The sequence below is a fragment of the Xenopus laevis genome, chromosome 5L (genome assembly GCF_017654675.1).
Source record: "Xenopus laevis strain J_2021 chromosome 5L, Xenopus_laevis_v10.1, whole genome shotgun sequence".
In the NCBI taxonomy this organism is placed as follows: Eukaryota; Metazoa; Chordata; class Amphibia; order Anura; family Pipidae; genus Xenopus; species Xenopus laevis.
This window is the reverse complement of record NC_054379.1, coordinates 43,891,295-43,916,149: the sequence shown is the minus strand read 5'-3', so window position 1 is coordinate 43,916,149 and position 24,855 is coordinate 43,891,295. Positions and strand designations below refer to the sequence as shown.

The following is a 24,855-nucleotide window of genomic DNA, read 5'->3' as shown; positions in this document are numbered from 1 at the left end:
GGCAGACCTACATCAGATCTATTGGGTAAAGTTCTATTGGGTAATTCACTTACAGGGTAATCTTATTACCGCAAGTGCAATGTGTACAGGTAACGGCTTAGCATTAAAATGATGTGTGCAATGATGTGTGCTATGTCAGGCTCACTTGCAAAATTTGTAACAGGAGGTCGGGGTAGGGTTGCCATCTTTTTCCTTTATTAAAACTGGCCTTCAAGTCTGGGATTGGGTTGTGATGTCATGTGGAGGCAGAGTTGTGATGTCATGTGGAGGCAGGCTTGATGATGTCACTGGGCAGAGAAGTTGGCAGTCCAGTCCACATAAGGGGTTACTGGCAGCGGAGAGGGAGGAATTTACAAGATGTTGCAAATATACCGGCAAATACATTGCAGGTGATTTCCTAATTCTGGCCCCGGCCCTAGCTGGTGATTTACAAATACCAACCAGATGGAAACCATAGGTTGGGGGAAGGCAGTGGAGCCAAATGCAACTATACAGAAATGCAAGGAGCTGCTTTGGACACAAGTAGATTTAATGGATGTATTTTATCTCACAACAACTGTGGCAACATTTACACAGCCACAACTAAACTTGCAATAAGTATAAATACCCCCTTTAATCTTTTTTTGTCACAGGCAGATGTCAAGCTGTATATGCCAAATATTTGCTCTCATCTTCAACCAGTTTGTTCATTGCCCTGGCTAAAGTCATTGGCAATATGCAAACTAGGCATAGAATGTTTAGGACTTCTTTTGATTTATACACTAAAGTATCTTACATATTATTGCTTTATTTTTATGGACAAATAAAAATCTAGCTGAACTTGCAGTTATGTCATGTCATGACAACAATAGCATTTAGCTGGCGAAAACTGCTGTATTCCTTAAAGGAAATAATGGCAGGCACTTGACATTCCTAACACACAAGAAGAAAAGATAAGCTTGCTGTGTTTGGGATGCTCATTTATTGCGTGAGAAAGGATGTTTTGTCCCACTGAACTGACATATTGCAAGGAAGTCTGGGTTAAGCAGCACTGACACTTTTCTGGCTTGATGTTAAAGTGCTTCTTGTGGGGGAGCCAAATGATCAGAGAATTCACTTATGAATAAACATTGAAACCTACTTACAAATTGTACAGTGTTTCTACTTGCACATTCTAGTTTAGGGATGTGTATATACTTTATGGAGCTTTTTTTAAACTAAAATGCCTTCTTTTATGAAATAAATATTTTCCAGCAACTACTTATCATGAAAACTCTGGAACACAGCAATTTAATTTCCTATAGTGTCAAGTTTAAACAAACAATTATTCACGTTCAAACTGATTTGTTTTTTACCATTTAGTAAAACAGTATGTTTTTTATGTTAAAGGGGAAGTAAATGCTCTACAATATTTTTTGAGAGGCTTTACACTGCAAATGTTTTTCTTTCTGCCCAGTACCACAACAGGGAGACCAGTTTAGCTACTGGTGTCCATAAGGGGTCCATTAAAAAATGACTCCCTCAAAGTTTTACAGATGACTTATCCTATAAGGCACGGAAAGGCCTCTTATTTAGAAAACCCAGGTCTTAAGCATTCCAAATAATATATCTCATGTCATATGTATTTATTTTTTTTCTGTTAAAAAAGGTTTAGTTGCCAAATAATAGAATATCTTTAAGGTGTCTAGGCAATCATCAAACCTGTTTCAATTGCTGCATCCAGGGGTACTTCACCAATGAGGCGAGTTGAGGCTGTCGTCTCAGGTGGCAGAGCCCCACTAGGTACCAGGGGCAGCAAAAATGATGCCCCTGGTACTTTAAGAGCAAATTTCCGGGGGAGGGAGGGCAGCTGCAACTGCTGCTGCCTCAGGTGGCGGAGGGGCCAGGATCGCCCCTGGCTGCATCTTTACTTAATTGCACAAGAATTATGCAACAAATGCAATTAAAGAGCAGAAGAGTAGGTACGGGCAAATTTGACCCATTTCGTTTCGCCAAAAATTTGCCGCCGGCGAAATGTCGCCGATGCCCATTAAAGTCTATGGGTGTCAAAAAAATGTTGTTGCGCAGCGAAATTTTTGTTGACGTGCAGTTTTTTTTGGCGCCGATTCGCCCATTCCTACAGGAGAGCAAACTGACTACACCTTCAAAGGTGTGGTTACAAGTATACTACTTATACTGTATACATTACTTTTTGGTGCTGGGGTTTCTATGTTTTGGCTGAGAAAACTACTAGCATAGTATTTGTCAAGCTTTAGGCTAGGGCTCTGGAGCAAACACACTCAATGGATTTCAGCTCAAAATGCAAAGCCTTGCTCTTCATCGCTGAAAATTGCCAAGTGTGTTCGCTCCAAAGCCGACACAAAACTTCCGGATGCACACAGAGAAGAGGATTTAGCTAGAGGTTAGGGGGCTGAAATATGCCTGCGGATTTCAGCTGGCTGATTTCTGCCCCGTCTGGCCCTAGCCTTATTATTTCACTAGACTGGGTTACAGTTTGGCACATGAAACATTCTACAGGTAGAGGAAAATTGGATTCCACTACATATCAGCAAGTTCCGAATATCAAAGTGAAACAGTCAGCCGAAAGCTGAAGCTAAAACTGTTATCCGGCTCTTACAACAAGACAATGATCTTATTTCTTAATCACACTTCAACAGCCACCATGAGCTACTTGATAAAAAGCGAGTTTAAGGTTCTGGAATGGCCCTCACAGTCATTTCAACATATTGAAAATCCTTAAACATCAAAGACAACCCACAAACTCTTGAGGGCATATTTATTATGTTATGTTATTATGTTATTATGTTATGTATTATGTAAGCTTTTTTTGGGTACTTCCACCGGAAGTAAAGTAAAATAACAGAGGCAAGTCTGCTTTTGTAAGTAATTTTTACTTGAAGTTCCTAAACCTGACTGTTTTGCCAGCCTAACTGTCCCTTCTCAATCCGTCAGTTAGAGTTACTAAAAACTACTGCTGCACAAATATGACAAAGAGGAACAGAGGGGATCAGATATGTAATATTAAAAAGCATTGGGGAAATACTTTTATGGCAAAAATATAAATAGCGTGCAAAGACAATGTTATGATAAATATATACAAAAAATTAAAATTTCTGGTTTTAGTGTCCCTTTAAAGTAAATACCTGATGAATAAAGGTTCAATATTTGTATTTGTTGTAGTACAATGCTCTCACAAGCTGTACACTTCATTGCGTGCATCAAACTTTGAATAAAAACTTAAAAACAAGCATTTGATAAGTACTTTTTTAGGGAAAATTACCTTTTCCCAAGCTATGGGAAACTGCAATTCTTTATTTGCAGTTCACTGGGGTGTGGGTACAATTATAATGTATTTTTTCTCTGTGGCCTGTGTTTAAATAGGTGGGGTAACAACTAACCTATAACCAGTTTAGTGCATATGTACAAATGTCTAGATTAGACTCATGGATTTTTGAGGAGGCTAATAAAAACATTTTCTACACAGATAACTAAATTGTATTCCAGGGCCAGTTCCACATATAATGGCTCTAGGACACACGATAATATAAATATATTCTGAATTTTATTTATAATAACTCAAGCACACATGGATAAATGTAGTCTTCATGTATAATGCCTCCATCCTGTTTGTATTCCTTCCCAATCTTTCATTAAAATCCAGTTTTTGGAGCAGGCTGGATTACATGAGGAGCTGGATGAATACTTAGTTAGCTGTAGCTTTACAAAGCTCAGAGCATCAAATAACAGAATATCTTTGAAATAGATTAGATTTGAAGTTCACCTTTTTTGTATTTTATAAATTGACCTTTTAAATTTTTTTTATGTTTTTTGAATTATTAGCATTCTATTTAGCCTATTTACAGACTGCAATGGCTTCATTTGCTTGCTCTTTTACCATTCATTATATTCCATCCATTTGTAATAAAAGGCACACACTTTGCTCTGGTGCAGAGCACATACCAAACAATAAACAAGTGACAAGTATTTTGCTACCTGCTGATTAGTTGCTCTAGGTCAATGCTGTCTTACTTCTGTGGTACAGAGGGCCAGAATTTTTCTGGGCTACCAGGTTGATAATGGAAGCCACTGTTGACCACACACACTTTAGATCACACCCATGTTACCATATGAAATTTTAGGACCATGTCCACATTAATGGTGGTAGCACACCGAAAACCCAACTGGTTGGTGCTCACTGCAGGGATATCACTCATCACTCACATTTGAAAAATGTAAGTCATATTAAAACATACACTTAAATCCATATGCATCCTGCATGAGTATATGTAGAGTATGACATACACAGGGAGCATAGGGCAGGCAGAGTATGGCACAAACAGGAAGCATAGGGCAGACAGAGTATGGCACACACAGGGAGCATAGGGCAGGCAGAGTATACAGCAGGGGGCAGGGAAACCTATCAGGGAGCATAGGGCAGGCAGAGTATGGCACACACAGGGAGCATAGAGCAGACAAAGTATGGCACACACAGGGAGCACAGGGGAGGCAGGGTATGGCACACACAGGGAGCATAGGGAAGGCAGAGTATGGCACAAACAGGAAGCATAGGGCAGGCAGGGTATGGCACACACAGGGAGCATAGGGAAGGCAGAGTATGGCACACACAGGGAGCATAGGGATGAGAGAATACAGCAGGGGGCAGGGAAACCTATCAGGACCACTCTAAGATGAACAGTTCATACTGTACTACATACAGTGACACAATGCTGGTGCCACTCCAGACGTTTGTATTGAGATGTGAACAGGTGAACAATGCGGGCACTTTTAGTCTAAATCTTTAGGGACGTGAAGAGGTGTTACAATGCAGGGGGGTTACAGGTGTGAACAATACAAGAGTTTACTCAGTACAGATATCTTTTAAAGCTTACACAAGATAAGCAGTCACAAATGGACTTTCAAAGTGGGGGGCTTTCGGCCTGCGGGCCACCAGTTGGACAGTACTGCTCTAGGTGATGAGACCTCTAGCAAACTATGAGCTTTTTGTTACATAACCCCATTAATATGAATGCTTGCACTAGTTTGTAAGGTTTGCTACTCATTGCAGAACCGGTAAACACCTTTTGTAATATTGAATAACTCAATTTTAACCGCCATCCTGCACTGTACTACCCAACAGGAAGGATTTGCTGTTAAACAGCGAACGTTCCTATTACTCCGTTCCTATGACTCAGCTTTATATCTATGTACTGTTGTAATGTTGAGTAACAAACTAACAATGATACTCTTTTGACATATTTGTTACATAAGTATGTAAGATATTGCAAAGTATGGGTGCAAACAGACATCCTGCATGAGACATATTTAATTCAAAACTGTAATCTCTGAGATTAAGGGGGGTTATTTATTAAGGATTGAGTTTTATTTTCCATGAAAATTTTTTTGGTCAAAAATCAAATTTTTAGGTTAAAAAACCAACAAAAATACACCATCTTAAACCTGTCGAGGTCATACAGGAGTCAATGACAGAGGCCTTTGAACCATTTGAAGATGTTAATTGTCTTCATGATGTTCAAGTTTTTTTTAGAGATTTTGCCCAAAAACTCGATCAATTTGAGCGAGATTCCAGTTTTTTTCCTGCTGAAAACTAGATTAATTCAAGTTTTTGGGTTGTTAAGCCGGAACTTGCTGACTTGAGTTTTTTCCATTCAAGTTTTTTCTTAAATTAGAAACCATTCGAGTTGTGAGTTCATTCGAGGTATAAAAAACTTTTGATAAATAACCCCCTAAGTAATGGTGCCTAATATGTATTTTGCAGAATTCTATACATGCCATACCATTAAATATTTAGCATTTTTATGCTTGTTGTAACTTGGAAGAAATTCTCAATGAACCATTTTTTTTACTTGATCTACTAATAAGAACTAAATGTGAATGTAGTCATTGTGTAATAACCACTTAAAGATAAGATGGGCAGAATCATGGGCAAAAAATGAGTAAAGGTGTCCATACATGGGTCAACTTATGGCAACATATGTGTGTATGGGGCCTGTTGTGTGAGAACACATTGATACTTTGATGTGGTCGCGTACCTGTATTGAAAAAGTCAGTACGATGTTGCAGGACTTATACTTGATCAGCAGAAATCTTGTGTGCAATAGAAAAGTATAACTGATCTTGTGTTATCAGAACTGCAGCCAAAGCTTCATTAGGGTTTTAATTGACCTTTAAAAGGAAGGGCAATATTTTGTTTGTAGATGCTAGCTCATTAATATCTTCTGAGGTTATGTAGGCCCAACCAAAATATATTACACCATTTAAGGGAGAACATTTTGTACAAACTAAACTGCCCTTAAGTATTTCTTTTAATAAGAATGTTCTGATTTCCTAAGGACATACCAGTCAGAACATTTCCTTATTACACATTTCTAAACGGCAAATTCTGTCCCAACAGTTAGTAGGGCCAGTGGCCGGCACCTGTAACAAAATGTTCGATGGCTGGTGAGGAAAGCATAAAGCTTACACACAGCTTGCCCCTATATACTGTATATATATATATATATATATGTGTGTGTGTATTTAGTGTGACACATACTAGTATAACACATGACTGCATGTCCCTAGCTTATTACTCTTACTACATGTTTTCCTTGGCTTTGAACTTGTCTAATTCTTCCTTCCATTAGTAAATAACTTTCCGCCACTTTATACCTCTTATTTACAGCGATGAATGACTGTTAGGGGTATACTCCTGTTTGTAGGTTAGGAACATAATTTGTCTGCTCTAGAGAACTTGCAGCCCATGTGTCCCAGACAGCTGCAGTCAGGGCCTGTCTGAGTGTGACTGAGAAGATATTGCACCCTATACATTATATTTATTATTAATAGGTCCCTCTCGCAAAGCATTATCTTTGTTTTGTTCACAATTGCTTACCAGCCACTGGCCTCACAGAGGTCGTTCCGCTCCTGTGCCCCACAGCAGTTTCCGAGTCTGCAGCAGTACAACTTCCTGCAGCATGTGGCTTTAACTTCAATGCAAGGGGCAACATCAATTTCATTGCATTGTAAGGGCTCTTACACACAGCCGTTTTTTTCTGCGCTCCCATGTGTTACGCCTTCTTCCGTTCACCCGCAGGGGAGTGCAAAAGTAGACACACTCAATTATTGTGAAGGGGCTGTACTCACACAGACACATGTATGCGCCGAGCGCAGGTGAAATGCAACATGCTGCATCCCACCTGCGTTTGCCGCTTACATGCGCCTGTGTGAGTACAGCCTCCTTCACAATTGATTGCGTCTACTCTTGCACTCCCCTGCGGCTGAACGGAGGAAAGTGTAACGCAAGGGAATGCAGAACAAAACGTCCGTGTGTAAGAGCCCTTAGACAGCATTTAATTTGCCGTGTTTCTAATTGATCAAATTCATAGCTGTGATATGATATAATTTCCACATAATGTAATAGCATAGGATGCCTTTTTTTGTGCTGTTTATTTGCACACTATTCTTTAGAAGGGGTTAGAGTAAAAACCTCATTAATGCATTTCATGCTTCCTCACATATTACACATATTGTAGGCATCTCCTATGGATTTTGTTTGTTAGTGGGTGCCTCCAACGTTCTTTACTTTACTACTAAGCCTTGACATTGTCACAATGAAGTATTGTATTTCAGATAAAATATAAATGTAAGTTAAATGCATTGGTGTAGAGTAGAGTCTCACAGTCCCACTCTGGACAGGTCCCCAACATGCCCCAACTTCCAGAGGCATGCCTATATGACAACTTTCAACCTCCATTTGCACACATCTTCCAGCAGCCTGTCTTGGTGCAATCACACACCCTGCACCCCTAGTAGTTATGGTACAGACCTATTAGTTAATAGGAGACATTTACTTAGACCCCAGATAGATCTGCAAACCAACCAACCACCATGCAATACGAACCACCATGCAACCTCCCCCACACTTTGCACCTTGGGCACAGGTCTTTGTAGTTCCAGTGTGCTAAGAACTACAATTGTGCCATTGATGCAGTGCTGTCTGCATTTTGGCTTCAGTGTATTCATGAAGGATGGATGGGGGAGGCAGAAGGTGCACGGCACAGGTATGCCCCAGACCCAAGTAATTACTTAAAGGGATACTGTCATGGGAAAAAAAAAATTCAAAATGAATCAGTTAATAGTGCTGCTCCAGCAGAATTCTGCACTGAAATCCATTTCTCAAAAGAGCAAACAGATTTTTTTATATTCAATTTTGAAATCTGACATGGGGCTAGACATTTTGTCAAATTCCCAGCTGCCCCTGGTCATGTGACTTGTGCCTGCACTTTAGGAGAGAAATGGTTTCTGGCAGGCTGCTGTTTTTCCTTCTCAATGTAACTGAATGTGTCTCAGTGGGACATGGGTTTTTCCTATTGAGTGTTGTTAGATCTACCAGGCAGCTGTTATCTTGTGTTAGGGAGCTGTTATCTGGTTACCTTCCCATTGTTCTTTTGTTTGGCTGCTAGGGGGGAAAAGGGAGGGGGGTGATATCACCCCAACTTGCAGTACAGCAGTAAAGAGTGATTGAAGTTTATCAGAGCACAAGTCACATGACAATATGTCTAGCCCCATGTCAGATTTCAAAATTGAATATAAAAAAAATCTGTTTGCTCTTTTGAGAAATGGATTTCGGTGCATAATTCTTCACCATTGACTGATTTATTTTGAAATTTTTTTTTTCCCCATGACAGTATCCCTTTAATGAGCACTGAGGGGCAGATATGATGCCCCTTAGTGCTTTAGCACATATGCATTGAATATGGGATCCATTATCCAGAAACCCATTTTCCAGAAAGCTCTGAATTACAGAAAGGCTGTCTCCCATAGACTCCATTATAATTAAATAATTACATTTTTTAAAATGGATTTTCTTTTCTCTCTGTAATAATAAAACAGTATCTTGTACTTGAACCCAACTAAGATATAACTTATCCTTATTGGAAGCAAAACCAGCATATTGGGTTTATTTAATGTTTTCATGATTTTCTAGTAGACTTCAAGGAATGAAGATCCAAATTACGGAAAGATCCATTATACGGAAAACCCCAGGTCCCATACCTGTACAAAGAGTTTAGTATTTTAACCCTAATTCCAGCTATGTTTCTTTCCAAATTTACTTGCGTATATAAACCTAGAATAGATCATTTTATCATGTTTTTGAGATCCTTAAGCAACCACTCAACTGCCAATAATAATAATCCTGTGTTACAGAGGGTGTAACCGCGTTGTTACCTTGCCCTCTGTGTATAAGGGAAATCCATAACTTTATCTCTGGCAGTGCACTCTGTCCTAGGCAAACAGTGTTCCCGGGTCGTCAGAGGTTTATCCAATTGATGTGCTTATTTCCACCAAGAGTTTTACTGGCAGGGTTTCAAGTAATCAGCCCCAACCTGGCTCCAAGTGTATTTTTTAAGTACTGCTTGAAAAATAATAGCATGCTACTATATTATATATTTAATACTCAAGCACGTATGTACTTTCTAACAGTATCTCATCACCATCAACATTAAACTGTAATAAAACTGACAAATAGAAGACATGCCAGGGTGATGCTAAGGAGGACCTGACTTTCTGCCTAGCTTTGTGCAATTTGCCAGCTTCAGAAACATAAATTTCTACTAGGTTCCTTCCACAGGAACATCTCTGTTTATATGACAGAATACACATTTATAGCAACTCTCGGAGCAAAGTCTCAGCAGTGCTCACTCAGCAGAAATACGCTTCTTTGACATCTCCCCAACTGCATATTAGGTTTCCTTTAAAGATAGTTCATTTAAATGTAATGCCGAAATTTTACCTCAACATTGTGATAAAGTGATATGCTAACATAAATCTAATTTGTCCTGTTTTGAAACAACTTGTACTTTTATCTGACATTACTAAAGCTTGTAGTACTGGATGGACTATCCAAGTAGCAACTCTAAAGGGCAGATTTACTAAAGGGCGCGGTGGCCGTTGCTAGTGAAAATTCGCCAGAAATACCATCTGTAGGGACATCACCAATTTACTAATAGGCGTAGAGGACAATTCACTAGCAAAAGAGACTGTCGCTAGCGCAGTTAAGCACCCTATCGCCAGGTGAATTTTCACTCAGATGACCGTTACTCCGCAAATTCACAAAAGTGTGCATTTTACACAATGTTACCTCTTTCACCAGAGTTTCACCTTAGACCTGGCAAACTGATGAAATAAAGCTGCATCCTCCTCAATCTGATGTCAGTGAAATTATATCCTGTATGCTTGAAGTCATAAAAGTTCTAAAAAAAAGCTGGATTGTCTTCAAAAGTCCTAACTATTAAAGATGATTGTGTTAACATTTATTTTCAACCATTTGAGGGCATGCCACATTTGTTTTAGGGTGGGCTTATGTCTAGGGCATTAGAGGATCCCTGTGGTCTTTATTTTGCTTCCTTGGACATTTGTAATAGTAACTGGCCACTTCAAGCATTGGCACCAACATCTGTAATAAAGATATATATACGACCTATATGTACCTATTCAAATTAAACTAAGCGTAAGAGTACTAACGTAGTTTCGCTAGGCAGAATTTAATGCGGGTGAAAGTTTACTATGAAATGCTCGCACTGAGGAATTAACGCTAACGAAACTTCGCCAATGTTCAGCTACAGAGACGCAACTTCGCATTTTAGTGAATTATCGTAGTGAATTTACAGCCGGTAAAGTGTGACAGAGCTTTTGCTGGAGAAAATTCGTCCTTTAATGAATTTGCCCTACAGTCTCGCTGTTTTCAATATAATATCCACCTCAATTAAAGCAAAATGAGACTCCAAGCCATTTGTGGAGCAAAATAACACGCAGAATGTATTTTGTTTGTCATCAGACAAAAGCAAACATCTGGACTTCAATAGTGAACACTATATATATATATAAGTTCAGTCAAGTATGGTGCACTCGCAACCCCTAATTGCCAACTGCCTGGGTGCTGGTCAAAACAATAATTCATTGATTAACAAGAGGTGCTAGCTTTATTAGGCATGTCTCTTTGTTGAGGAGCTTGCATTCTAGCAAAGTTTTCTCCAGCTTAATAAACCACAGTTAGATGTTTGTGTTCTGCATTATAACCACACTCTGCCAGTATAACTGCTTATTAGGTGTTCTATAACCACCTAACTCATAATATTAAGTTGTCCAAAGTCACAATATTAGTTTGTAGCCTATAGTCTTAGCACCTTGGGTGATACTATATTTAAAAATGTATTGTAATATTTAGTACTTGTTTAGGAAGACGGATAGTAGACATGCTCATTCCTGTTTGCACTAGAAACATTTTAATTATATGAGCTGCAAAGATATAGCAGTAATTACATCTAACAGCCATAACAGTGCTTATGTGTGTTGTAGCCAAATGAACAGTGACTGCCAACTCAGATGTGATTCCAGAGTTCTTCCCTTCTGACATCTGCATATGATGACTCAATGTGTCTTTGCTCTGCTAAATGAAAATAGCTGAGCAGTGAAAGAAATCATTGTGTCCTTTCACATATTAATCTGCTGCTCAAAGCTTATGAAAGTACGGGAAGGGGGACAAAGAAAGCCCTATTGAGAATCTTGGTCAAGCAACCTGCCCACAGCAGGGCACAATCTTTCAGTTCTCATTATTTGTGTCCTCTAGCCTTGGAATGCTAACTGTACTATAAAAGGGCAGAGTCAACATATAAGAAAGAACAATAATTCCAGAGTTTTGCTGAATTGGAGGCTGGGCGGCTGGCCTATCTTATTTCAAAGATATTTCAGGTCATCCAGCTTGTCAAAAGATGTGGCTGATGGTTTTGCTTTCAAAAAGGATTAATTATATCTTAATTTGGATCAAGTACAAGGTACTGGGGTACTGAGGAAAAGGAAATCATTTTAAAATATGTGGATTATTTGGATAAGATGGAACCTATGGGTGATGACCATTCCATAATTCAGAGCTTTCTGGATAACGGGGTCCCAGATAATGGATCCCATACCAATATATACAATATTGCATTTCTAACCATATTCGTTTTTAGGGTTTTAGTGTTCCTTTAGGAGCAGATATGTTGTAAACAGGTTGAACAATACAATATATATATATATATATTTCATGGAATGGGTGTCACTCCGCTTCTGAACATCACCCAGTTGCATGGTTAAAATTTAGTATAATTTCAAGAAGAACCAGTATATATATATATATATATATATATATATATATATATATATATATATATATATATATATATATATATATATATATATATACACACATACATACATACATACACACACACAGATGGAATCCTACATTATATATATACACACACACACACAGATGGAATCCTACATTCCCCCCTCCCCCATTTTACACTCAACATTGTCCATAGATGCAGGTCTTTGCACTTCAGAATGGACTGATTATTCCTGATTAATACTGGGTTTCCTACATTTACAATTATACAGAGTGAACATACCTGAAGTTGGTTGGCACTCCCAATGTATATTGCATTCTTGATGATTTATCAGGGGTGTGAACCATAAATGTAGTATCCTTGGCAGTTTTTAAAATGTAATTGGGCATGATTTAAATCGTCATTGTTAATCTGTTTTTTCCCCTAGAGGTAGTAGTTAAAATTAATAAAAGTTTAATATTGTCTCTGGAGACAGGGTACTGTATGTTCTAAACATACGGAAGCCGTTTTATGCTTGCCAGAAACAATATTTGTCTGATTATTACTCTGTCTCCACGTGTTACTTGCTGTTTTAGTTCCCTGACAAGACAGCCATGGAAATTAGATTACATAGGATATTTGAGAATGTATATACTGTATACTCTTGAGTCAGTGAGCAATATCTTTAATGAAAGTTTAGAAACCTAAATCACATTCTCAGCACTGTCTTTTGTATTAATTTGCCGTTCCAGCTTCTAGAAATGTATTTCTGTGGGGCTTTGGTCTTAACTTACTAATTAGCCTCATGGGTGCAATAATGAAATGTTTAACCAAAAAAGTGAAACAGAGAGTAAGACATAAAAGTCACAGTTGCCAAACCCACTTGCAGGAAATGAGACATACTGTATAGGGCCAGATTCAATTCAGAGAGAAAAAGTTATCTCATAATTTATCACGTGAAAACAGTGACAATATTCAATTCGAGGTGAAAAAACGTCTTCAAATTCAGTTCAAAATTTGTCCCATAGACTTTCCCCAATAGAGTTTTCACGTGATAAACCGTGAGATAAAGTTTTTCCGAATTGAATTTCAACAGAAATTGAATCTTGTCCATGAGTTTTCACGCGACAAACCTTTTTCTCACTGAATTGAATCTGGCCCGTAGTTTGAGGTGAGGTGGGTTCCGCTAGTTGGAGTAGAGCAACATCTGCAGATCTCCATATTACCCAACTTTTATATATATGAAGAAATATCTTTATTAGAAGCAGCTTTAACCAACAAATAATACTTTCCAATTAATATTTTTGAAATATTTCTGCTGTGTGGCTGTTATTATAATGAAATTAGGACACAGCCAAGTATTCACTAAGATTTGAAAGCAGTTCTGGGGATTGTCTCATATTTGTTTCCTTCTGTCACCCACACAAGTCTTCTCTTCCTTCAGCCACAGGCATGTAGTATTATGATGGAAAATGCACTTAGTAAATGAACACACATTTCCCCAGGCTATTTAGGAGGCCTGGTTCCATGATAAATCAGGGATGTCAGACCTGCAGTCCTTCTGCTTTGCCAAATTTCACCTTCCAGCTCCCCAACATATGGTGGTCTGTTGATTGTGTATCCCCAACTAGTGGGCAATCAAATGGTTTTTTTTAAAACAGATGCATTGGTGAGACAAGTGTTTAGTAAGGTAAAGTTATCTCATGGTTTATCACGTGAAAACTCATGAGCGATATTCAATTTGAGAAACGTTTTCAAATGATAAAAAGTGAGATAAGTTTTTCTGAATTGAATTGCATTTTAAATTGAATCTCGTCCATTACTTTGCACAAGATAAACATTTTTATCACTGTTTTGAAGCTGGCCCATTATGTGTTATAAATTTGACATAATCCATCCACCTTGCACCTTGTTCTTGCAGCATTGTGAGTGCAACAGGGCAATTGGCTTGGCACAACTGAGCTACATCTATTGCAATTGTATCCGATTTGCTAAAATAGATGCAACTGCTGGTTCACTTGTTCGAAGATCAGGCTCAGTTATGCTAAATTTTTCCAAGTCTGTCTGGCTTTATATTTTGGGGTTTGCACATGATTAATTAGGCATAAGTGCAATGCTCATATTGATCTAGGGTGTGAAGGTAACCTTTGGATCTACAACCTGGCCAGAATTTGGCGATAGCTCCAGGGTTCTTTCATTCTGTAATTTATACACGTATAAGCGAAGTATAGGTAGTCCAGCTGTCCCACAGGTGCTCCGTCCATGCACCTTTTTGTACCAATGTATAAATTCAAAGCGGAGGACAAAAGGACAATATGCAGGATAACTGCCAATGTGCAATTTTATTGCTATCCACACGACATGTTTCGGGCGTCACAGGCCCTTTGTCAAGTGTGTGAGTGACACTTGAGAAAGGGCCTGTGACGCCCGAAACATTGTCGTTGGATCTGCACATTGGCAGATCCAGGGTTCTCCTGCGTCAATAGGCACATTAGTGGTCAATAGGGATGTCGCGGACTGTTCGCCCGCGAACTAATTCGCGCGAACATCGACTATTCGCGTTCGGCGAATGTTCGCGAACGTCGCGCGACGTTCGCCAATTTGGGTTCGCCTTAGCTGGCGCTTATTTTTGCCCTCTCACCCCAGACCAGCAGATACATGGCAGCCAATCAGGAAGCTCTCCCTCCTGGACCACCCCCACACCCCCTGGACCACTCCCCTTCCATATATAAACTGAAGCCTTGCAGCGTTTTTTCATTCTGCCTGTGTGTGCTTGGAAGAGCTAGTGTAGGGAGAGAGCTGTTAGTGATTTGAGGGACAGTTGATAGTAACTTTGCTGGCTAGTAATCTACTTGATACTGCTCTGTATTGTAGGGACAGAACTCTGCAGGGATTTGAGGGACATTTTAGGTTAGGTAGCTTTGCTGGCTAGTAATCTACCTTCTACTGCAGTGCTCTGTATGTAGCTGCTGTGGGCAGCTGTCTGTCCTGCTGCTGATCTCTCATCTGCATCTGTTCTTCAAACAACTGCCACCTAGCTGTCTAAATATCAATAATAATACCGTCTCCAGAAACACCACCCGAGTGACGTTTTTCAAGCAGCAATAATATATTCCGTATCCAACGGCTGTAGTGTATACGTTGACCTTGCAGGCATTATTTGCCCAGTCTTTAACCAAGTGCCACCTAGCTGTGTGAGCTTTTTCACATTCCGTGTCCAGAAACATCACCTGAGTGACGTAGTGTGATTTCTGCCCTTTACAGCACAAAACGCAGCGCTGTGTCAACAATGGATTTTTCAGATACATTTTTGCCCTTGATCCCCCTCTGGCATGCCACTGTCCAGGTCGTTGCACCCTTTAAACAACTTTAAAATCATTTTTCTGGCCAGAAATGTCTTTTCTAGCTTTTAAAATTCGCCTTCCCATTGAAGTCTATGGGGTTCGCGACGTTCGCGAACTATTCGCATGTTTTGTCGCAAGTTCGCGAATATGTTCGCGAACATTTTTTCCGCCGTTCGCTACATCCCTAGTGGTCAATTCAGAATGTAATGCAGAAGGGGCTGAGTCCCTTGTGCAATTATATACAAATGTGGTTTTAGACGCAAAAACCCCTAATATTTTTATTGGAGATTTTATTTTCTTGTATTTCCGTGTAGTTGAGGGTTATGAGGTTCTGCTTGCAGAAATGAGTATATAATGAGGAGATTACACACAATAGGCACAATCATTAGCTTTGGCTCTGAATAACTGTTTGTGGCTCATTTTATAATATAATAATATTGCTATTATCATTTGAATGCATTGTTTTATATCAGTGCATGTAATACATATATTTATTAATGCTTTACCCTAAACTTTGTTAACATTAACATTGGACACTGTATTTTATGATTATGCTTTTCTTTCTGTCCAACAGTTTCATGTTGCACTGTCTGCAAGTTAACCTTGACAGCAACTACTGGAAATGTCACTTCACCTTGCTATTCTCAATTGTACCCCAACAACCAGGACTGCAAGTGGATCTTGCAGGCTCCAAGGGGATTTATCATTCAACTCACATTTGTTGATTTTGATGTTGAGGAAGCTCAGAACTGCGTGTATGACTACGTTTCTATAAGCAATGGAGAAACAACGACCAAATATTGTGGTGTAACAGCAAGAGGCCTTACATATAACTCCACTGGGAATATGATGAACATATCGTTTTTCAGTGACTTTAGTATCCAAAGGAAAGGCTTCAATGCAACCTATAAGCATGGTAAGCACATACACACAACCAACAACCACCCCATAATTTGGCAATATAGACTCTGACTCCATAGCCTCAAAACTATTTACCGTATATACTCGAGTATAAGCCGTCCCGAGTATAAGCCGAGGTACCTAATTTTACCTCCAAAAACTGGGAAAGCTTATTGACTCAAGTATAAGCCGAGTATAAGCCTAGGGTGAGAAATGCAGCAGCTTCTGGTAAGTTTCAATCAAAAAATTGAGGGTTTCTGCTCCCATTGGAGGTGCCGGCGTCTCGTTTTTGGACGCCGACGACCAATCTTGGATGCTGGCGACTATTCTTGGAGACTATTCTTGGACACCGGCGACTATTCTTGGACGCCGGCGACCGTTTTTGCGCTTGACCCGAGTATAAACCTAGATAGAGTTTTTCAGCATATTTTGGGGGCTGAAAAACTCGGCTTATACTCGAGTATATACGGTACATTGTTTTGTGAATGAAAGTAGTGCTGACAAATTTGAAAATGCAGATGTGCTACATTTGGCCCCAAAATCATTGTGCACTGACGAGATGGGCATCTGCCTGTTCGCGCCCTCAAGGGGCAGTTTTCAGCGCTGGGTTTTGTGCAATATCCTGAAGTTTTCGGGTGAAAAAAAATAGTGAAAATCGGATGAAAAAATCTGAAAAAATCGAAAAAAAAAAAAATCCGATTTTTTACCACAAATCAAATTTTCGGGAAAATTTAATAATAAATAAGCATAAAAAACTCAAGCTGATTTGATCACAGTTTGTATCAGAAAATATTGAGATAAATTCGGATAAATAACCCCCCCCCCTTAGTAAAATTTACTGGCACAAATACCAGAGCCTCTTCCCAAATACAGCACTGCTATAATATTAGTTTAAGACTAACAGTGTAAATGTATACTTGCTTGTATTTGAGGGTAAAAAATAGCAGTCACAAATATTTGCATAATCAATGGTTTGTATTGCTAGTAGTTAAAAGATGCATACATACATACATGAACATTTGAGCCAATTCATGCCAACTAGGAAGGATTCATTTAATTACACTTTTTCTGAGGTGAAGCATTGGCCCTACCTATGCTGCTCTCTGACAATTACATAAGAGCTCATCACATCGAATAGGGAAACATTACTGGTACAGGTATGGGATCCTGTATCCAGAAACCCATTATCCAGAAAGCTCCGAATTACAGAAAGGCTGTCTCCCATATACTCCATTTTATCAAAACAATTCTAATTTTAAAAAATTATTTCCCCTTTCTCTGTAATAATAAAACAGTACATTGTACTTGATCCCAACTAAGATATAATTAATCCTTATTGGAAGCAAAACTAGCCTATTGGGTTTATTTAATGTGTAGATGATTTTCTAGTAGTCTTAAGGTGTGGAGATTCAAATTACAAAAGATCTGTTATATGGAAAACCCCAGGTTCCATGCATTCTGGATAACAGGTCCCATAATTTACCAAAACATAACCATAATACAAAATTACCCCCATTGGTTGCTTTTTGAAGAGTTTTAGGTCCCATACCACAAACCGCTACAAATATACAGTATCTAAAACGTTAGCATGCCTCCATAAATTTTATTGGGACAATAAACATCATTTGAATTAGGACATTTGATTAGGAAATGAGGCTTAGGAAAAAAAAAGTGTTGATCATATTATTGAAGTCGCTACATGAAATATTTTCGTGTTAACTTGGGTCAGATCAATAGGTAGACATATCTTTTTATTATATACTGAAAGACAGTGAAGCGTAAATTTTAGAACGTGTGGTTAAAATTATTCTGGGCTATTAGTTATGTAAGTTTGTACCTAAAATACTATTTTCTTTTCTTTTTAACAGTTCCTGTAAGCTTGAGAAATCTAAAAGTTACTATACCGCAAAAACAAAGTCTGGGTATTGTGTCTGTCACAAGCACAGTTCTTGTACCAGCACTAAGCCAGTTTACGGTATGCTTTGAGGCAACACGATTCAGGAGCAGCCCAGCAGAATGGAAAGCATTGACATACTGGAATTCTTTAACAGAACTTCTCAGTTTTGGAAAGACTGCAAGTGGCCATTTTGTGTATATCTCTGGCATACAGTGCCCTCTCAACCTTACTTTGTCTTCATCAACTGCAACCGGGGAGTTTTTCACGGAAACATTGCAAGAGGTCTGCATAACTTGGGACAGCCGGTCAGGACTTGTTGGCGTGAAGACCCTAAATACCTTTCAGACTTCAACTTGTTTAGATACAAAGAACATACACATTCCTGGTAATGGAAGCCTAATGTTAGGCTGTTATGATAATAAAACATCTAGCCTGCAAGGGGATATTTACAATTTCCGCCTTTGGGACACGGCCTTCGATTCAGTGGCTCTGTCAAACCTAAGCTGTGATCAGAAAGGAAATATTGTCACCTGGGAAAACGATTTTTGGTCAATCCCATCTTGGGCAAGAAAAGCTGGAACTGATCTCAGTTGTGGTAAGTTGATATTTCTTGAAAATAACGTACAGCATTCTGCCAGATGCTCCTCTGTATAAAGGCATACCCAGGGGCACATTTACTTAGCTCGAGTGAAGGATTAGAATGAATGAATTTCGAAAAAAAATTTTTGGCTACTTCGACCATCGAATTGGCTACTTCGACCTTCGACTTTGACTTCGAATCGAACGATTCGAACTAAAAATCGTTTGACTATTCGACCATTCGATAGTCGAAGTACTGTCTCTTTAAAAAAAACTTTGACTAGCTACTTCTCCAGCTAAAACCTACTGAGCACCAATGTTAGCCTATGGGGACCTTCCTTCCATAGGCTTTCTAAGTAATTTCTGATCGAAGGGAGATCGTTCGATCGTTGTATTAAAATCCTTCGAATCGTTCGATTCGAAGGATTTAATCGTTCGATCGACCAATTTTTCTTTCGATCGTTCGAACGAACGAAATGCGATAAATCCTTCGACTTCGAAATTAACCCTCGATATTCGACCCATAGTAAAAATGCCCCCCAGTGTACAGTAACAAGTGAAAGGGAACAACTCTGCAGCTTAGAAATTTCTTCTTCAGCTCAATAAAATGGTAGGACCATAGCTGATCATATTGACCATTTCAGTGTGTTGAAGCCATCTCAATGTTTTTATTTTTGCTTGTTCAGAATATTTTCTCTTCAAGGCTTCTAAGTATATTAAAATACATGGGTGCAGAATACTAACTTAATACAGGCCCAGTCCAAGTGCTGCTCATACATAAAAACATTTCAGCATTAGTAACATATTGTATAGAGAACGAGGAATATGTAGAAAACACTTTTCTTTTCAGTGTGTCACATACTGTCATTCCTTTGAAGTTTATACTGGTATGTGTAATAAAATCCTTTTGCACATAAAGACGGACTAATATCTGAGCCATCTAGTGCCCCATGCTGTATGTGTAGTAACTGAAAGAAATATGTCAGTGTAGAAGCCTGTTCTTCATTCCCTGTTGCTAACTCCCCTATCAGACATGCTGCCTGTGGAGGTGTCCCAGGTTTAAATGTGTTTAAATTCTCTGCATGTTTCAGTGACCTAAAAGGTGTCAAACTTGCTTCTGTTTGACTGTGCTATTGCCATGCTATGCATTCCAGGCCATTCTAATTTGCTGAGTCACATGGTGCCATATGAAATAATTGGTCACACCCAGCTGTATCGCAGTGCTGAATATAGGAAGCCAGTTTTTTCCCATTCAGGGTCCCCTTTGGTTTATGGATGTTTTGTTGTTCTAGATTCTACTACATTCCATTCCATTACATTCCAGTTCATTCGAGGTACAAAAAAACTCACACAACTTTCAAACCCCTTATATGTAAATGGAATACAATTTTAAAGTGATACCTCTATGAGGTCAAAATATTTACATATCCCAACATTTATTTTATGATCGTTCAACCCATACACATGTACATTTACAGTTTCACTTTCCAAACATATGTTTTAAAACATACTGAGGTTTATATATGTTTCACACACCAATATAATTTCTTTTATAGAAAATATAAAATTGAATACTTTGGAAATGACTTATGTGTTTATTCTTACATTGTTTGATATTCTTTCCTAAGGTACCACCTTGTCAAGTACACCTTCTACTGTAACAACCACCTGTAAGAATCTTGGAGGCGTATGTCAAGGTACAAATGTAACTTTTTTTTAACTTAAATCTGACCACTGGTACAGTATTTATATATATTGAACGATACCATATACAGTACTTAAAAATATGTTTTTAAGGCATGGAAGCAAATCTTCATGGCCAGCTCAAGCTGACATATCAGAACAGTAATTCTTTATGAGGGTTATGCAGTAACATGAGCAAAACTGTAATCTGCAGCAACCATTATGCATTTGATATCCTCTATCAGGGCGTATGTAGGTGAAGGTTCTCATTCATCCAGTTCATGGTATATCTACATCAAGTTCAATATACTAGCGCAACTTTCATAAAGGATCTGAAGATACTCTATCAGGGCCCTATAAAATGAACATAAATAATGGTATAGTATTTGTATGTCATTTTCATTTTTGATGTTTTCACCCTTGTATTGTACAGCACTGTGGAATATGTTTGAGCTTTGTTGACAACATGTGTAATACCACGGTCTGTCGTCAGTGTTGTATATTCAGATTCCTTTCACAATTGCTCTACACTGTGGAAAACAGGTGTAAATTGTGTATTTGGCGAGGATTTGATGAGAGGGAAGACCACTACTGTGCCTAGATGCCAAATGTGAACTCAGTAAAAAAAATAAACAATGGGAGAGTCTACTTAGCTCTTTTTCACAGCTCACTGTTGTCAGAAAGGGGTTACATTTTAATTTTTAGAGCATATGTGTTTGACACAGTGAAAACATGTCTTTATTTTTTTTATTTTAATTCTTTATTTATAATTTTTCATAAGAAAAAGGGGGGGAATGGGGATACAGAAAGAAAGAAGGATAGCATCAAAATAAAGACATTTATATAGTATTTACTTAACATTTCTAGTTATTCGCTTCCTGTAATTTATATCTACGTCTTTAATTTAAATGCTTAATTAGATGAGAAAACATTTTTAACATGATACAAGGTATAATAGTCATTGCAAGTGGAATACAGGTATGGAATCTTTAATCTGCAATGTTTAGGACCAGGGTTTTTTTTGGATAAGGAGTTTTTCCATAAATTGAATGAACATACCTTAAGTCTACTAAAAACATAACGCTTTATAAACCCAGTGAGATTCTTTTGCCACCAATATGGATTTATACTGAGTTCCGATCAAGAACAAGTTCTGTTTTGTTATTATTACAGAGAAAAAGGAAATCATTTTCAAAAAAGTTCTATGGGAGATGGCTTTCCTGTAATTTGAAGATTTGGTGCTAGAAGGTCATAAAACCAATGTTCAATATGTTTAAATGAGGCATTTTGTTATTTTTTTTCCTGATTACTGTCTTGCATTACTTCATTTGTAACTTTATCAATAGACATACCCCATGTCTTCAAGACAAATAAGAAGCTTGGCACCTAAAACCTGTCAAGCTTTTTATTTTTCTGTTGGGGGGAGGGCAATTGGAAGCGACGTGTGATTTAGTACCTAAAATGTGCCATTACCCTTATGGGAATGACACACATGACATTTTGTCAACAAATTCCCAAAAAACGTGTCCTGCTGAGGATTGCCTCAGGTAAAATAATCAAATCTTGTAATCCTGTATCAAAATGCCTGTGGACAGATTTCTGTGCATTTTCACAATTTACATAAGAAGTTTGGTTGAATATTTGAGTATTTAACCTGCAGTGGTATTCAGAGGCCACAATGGCAAGGAATTTTTTGGCTTTTGCTGCTGCAAAAAAAGTTGTGAGACAAAACGCAACATGTCATGGACGATAGGGTAAGTCCTGGTGGAATTGTAGGAGGCTACACACGCGTAGGGATGACCTGAAAGAAATAGACATTTGACTGTTGTTTATTTGCTTTTAATATTTATGTAGAATAATAATGACCAGCCTTCCTTCCCTTCCTTATAGTACATTGCATGGAATTGTTGCACACTGACTGCTTTATGTGCTGTCAGACATTCATGTTATCTTTTACTGGACTGTTTTAGAATGCAGAACTCTCCGGTTTTTTTTACATGTTGATAAGGGGATGCTGACAGTTACCAGCTGCCCTAGTAAAGATACTCTGCCTTGTGGGTAGTTAATATAGTGTATTTGTGATGTTCAGTGCTGAACTTTGTCTACTAAACAGGCTGCTAAAATCTTCCTCTGGTGTCTTCAAGAGATTAATTTTTGTTTTAAAATAGAAATTTGCAGCTGGCCAGGTGTAGCGGGGCCCACTGGGATTTCTCCCTGTAACCAGCAAGCCAGTCTGACCCTGGAAACTTTTCTGTTGCTGTTTCCTTTAGGATTTGCAATGTTTGTAAGAATATGTTGATTTACAATCAAATTGCCATTCTTAAACTGCAGAAAGAATTTGTAGTAGTAGTTTAAATTGTTATTTTGCTTAAACCCATATATAAGTTGCACACCCAACCCCACCACATAATGTAAATAAGCCTTATCCATAGAGTGCCATGGGCACAGTGCATGTTTTCCTAATATCAGATCTCCAAGGTAAACACCTCTGCACAAGGGTCAATGGCAGGCTCCACAGTGAGGCACGTCAAACAAGTTATGTGCTGAGAAAGTATTAACAGAGCTTGCACTCAATTTTACATCTCTCTCGCCTTTATTACCAGCAACTGCTGCTCAGTCAGCTACTAAACAAAAACCAGCAACTACTGCCACAACTACTGCCACAACTGGTAAGAAAATGGACTCCACTAAAATACACAGAGCCTTGGTTCTTTTCCTTTTTGGTATATTACTTTCTAGGTGTCATTTACTGGTGAGGAAATTCTTTGGCCCCGGATGTGTATTAATCACAATAATCATAAATCAGATGAGTTAAATGTTATTGTACCTTTTGATACTGAATTTTTAAAAGGAAAAACAAACATTTATTTTAGTGGGATAAGCTGATACTACTGCTCCTAATGGTAGCTAATTCACTATGGCACCCTTAAGGTGGCCATACACACGGATATTATTGTAGTAATGTACAATATTCAGTAGATGTATGGTGGGAGACAGAGCGACCATTATCAGCAAAAAACTTTGATATCCATCATCTCATCGATCGACCAACAGACGGCTAATGAAGGTGCCTGGTCATTGGCAAAGAGTCCTGCTGAATCATCAGATAGAGGTAGAATTCTATTGTTTCTACATTTTTCGGATGATTCAGCTCTTAACATTTGTAATACAAATGAACGAACAATCGTAATTATAATGTGTATTGCCACCTTTATGAGTTGAAGAATCTATCAGAATGCTTTCCAACAATACAGCCAATCTTATTATTCCTTATTTGTTGACATGCATTATGACATCACTGTCTTTAAGTGCCATTAAAGAACCTGAGCAACCAGGCACACACATATATATATATATATATATATATATATATATATATATATATATACTGTATATATATATATATACTGTATATATATATATATATATATATATATATATATATATATATATATATATATATATATATATATATCCATTGGCCCTTTACATTTATGAAAGCTGGTAAACTGTACTAAGGGAATATCTAGTATAGGAAAATCTAAAAGAGCAACCAAGCACACTACCAGGGGCTGGGAGGGAAACAACAAAAAGGGATGTTATGTCTAATTTGTTTGACTAATTGTAAAGTAGACCTGTCAAAAAGACACAAACATAAAAAAAAAAATTCCTTTTCAAATTAAACATGAAATCCAATTTCTATTTTTATTAAAGCATTCATAGCTGTTTTAAACTCATTTAATAATCTCAGCTGTCAATCAAATATTGTCTGCCCCTCCTCTATACCTTAGGCATAGAGGTGAGGCAGACAAATACTTTCACTTTCCATTCAGCACTTTCTAGATGTCACTGCTCCCCACACATTGCCCCGTTCTCTTTACTGTTTAATTGTGTAACCAGGGCATGGGGATGGACATTGCGTCCCCCATTCTGGTGCACAAACAAGATGATGCAAGGCTTGCATTAATGGCAGTGTCCACAAAATGGCTCCTGCCTGCTTGCTATAATTATGAATTCCCAGACTGATGGAAACAAGATTCAAATAATTTATATAGTGTAATTAAAGTTTATTTTGCTTGACTAATGTGTTGAAATAGGATTTTGAATACTTTTTTTGGGGTGACGGTTCCCCTTTAAGTGATATGTAGTTAATGCAAATCAGGCTATTACAGTGTCACTGATGACATGAGAAAATGGAATATTATATAATCAGCAAAGCTATAATTTCCCTGATAAACTATATCTAGTCAAAAGATACAATAACTATGAATACATCTGTTGTGGGAAATAGCCTCTTTTTCCAGAAGTAAATACGCCACTAACT

At 38.2% G+C, this 24,855-nt stretch overlaps 1 protein-coding gene across 16 annotated transcripts in view; it reads left to right on the top strand.

Annotated features, from left to right (window-relative positions):
* The window catches only part of LOC108716663 (adhesion G-protein coupled receptor G6), a 107,640-nt gene that overhangs the window by 27,524 nt on the left and 55,261 nt on the right, over positions 1 to 24,855 (top strand). For 13 of the 16 annotated variants that reach the window (XM_041562707.1, XM_041562705.1, XM_041562704.1 and 10 more), the window contains exons 3-6: positions 16,047 to 16,388; positions 18,241 to 18,864; positions 20,477 to 20,545; positions 23,135 to 23,200. In XM_041562707.1, the coding sequence (XP_041418641.1) occupies positions 16,047 to 16,388; positions 18,241 to 18,864; positions 20,477 to 20,545; positions 23,135 to 23,200 (1,101 nt within the window). The remainder of the gene's footprint in view (positions 1 to 16,046; positions 16,389 to 18,240; positions 18,865 to 20,476; positions 20,546 to 23,134; positions 23,201 to 24,855) is intronic. The other 3 variants (XM_018262967.2, XM_018262971.2, XM_041562711.1) reach the window with 1 other exon arrangement.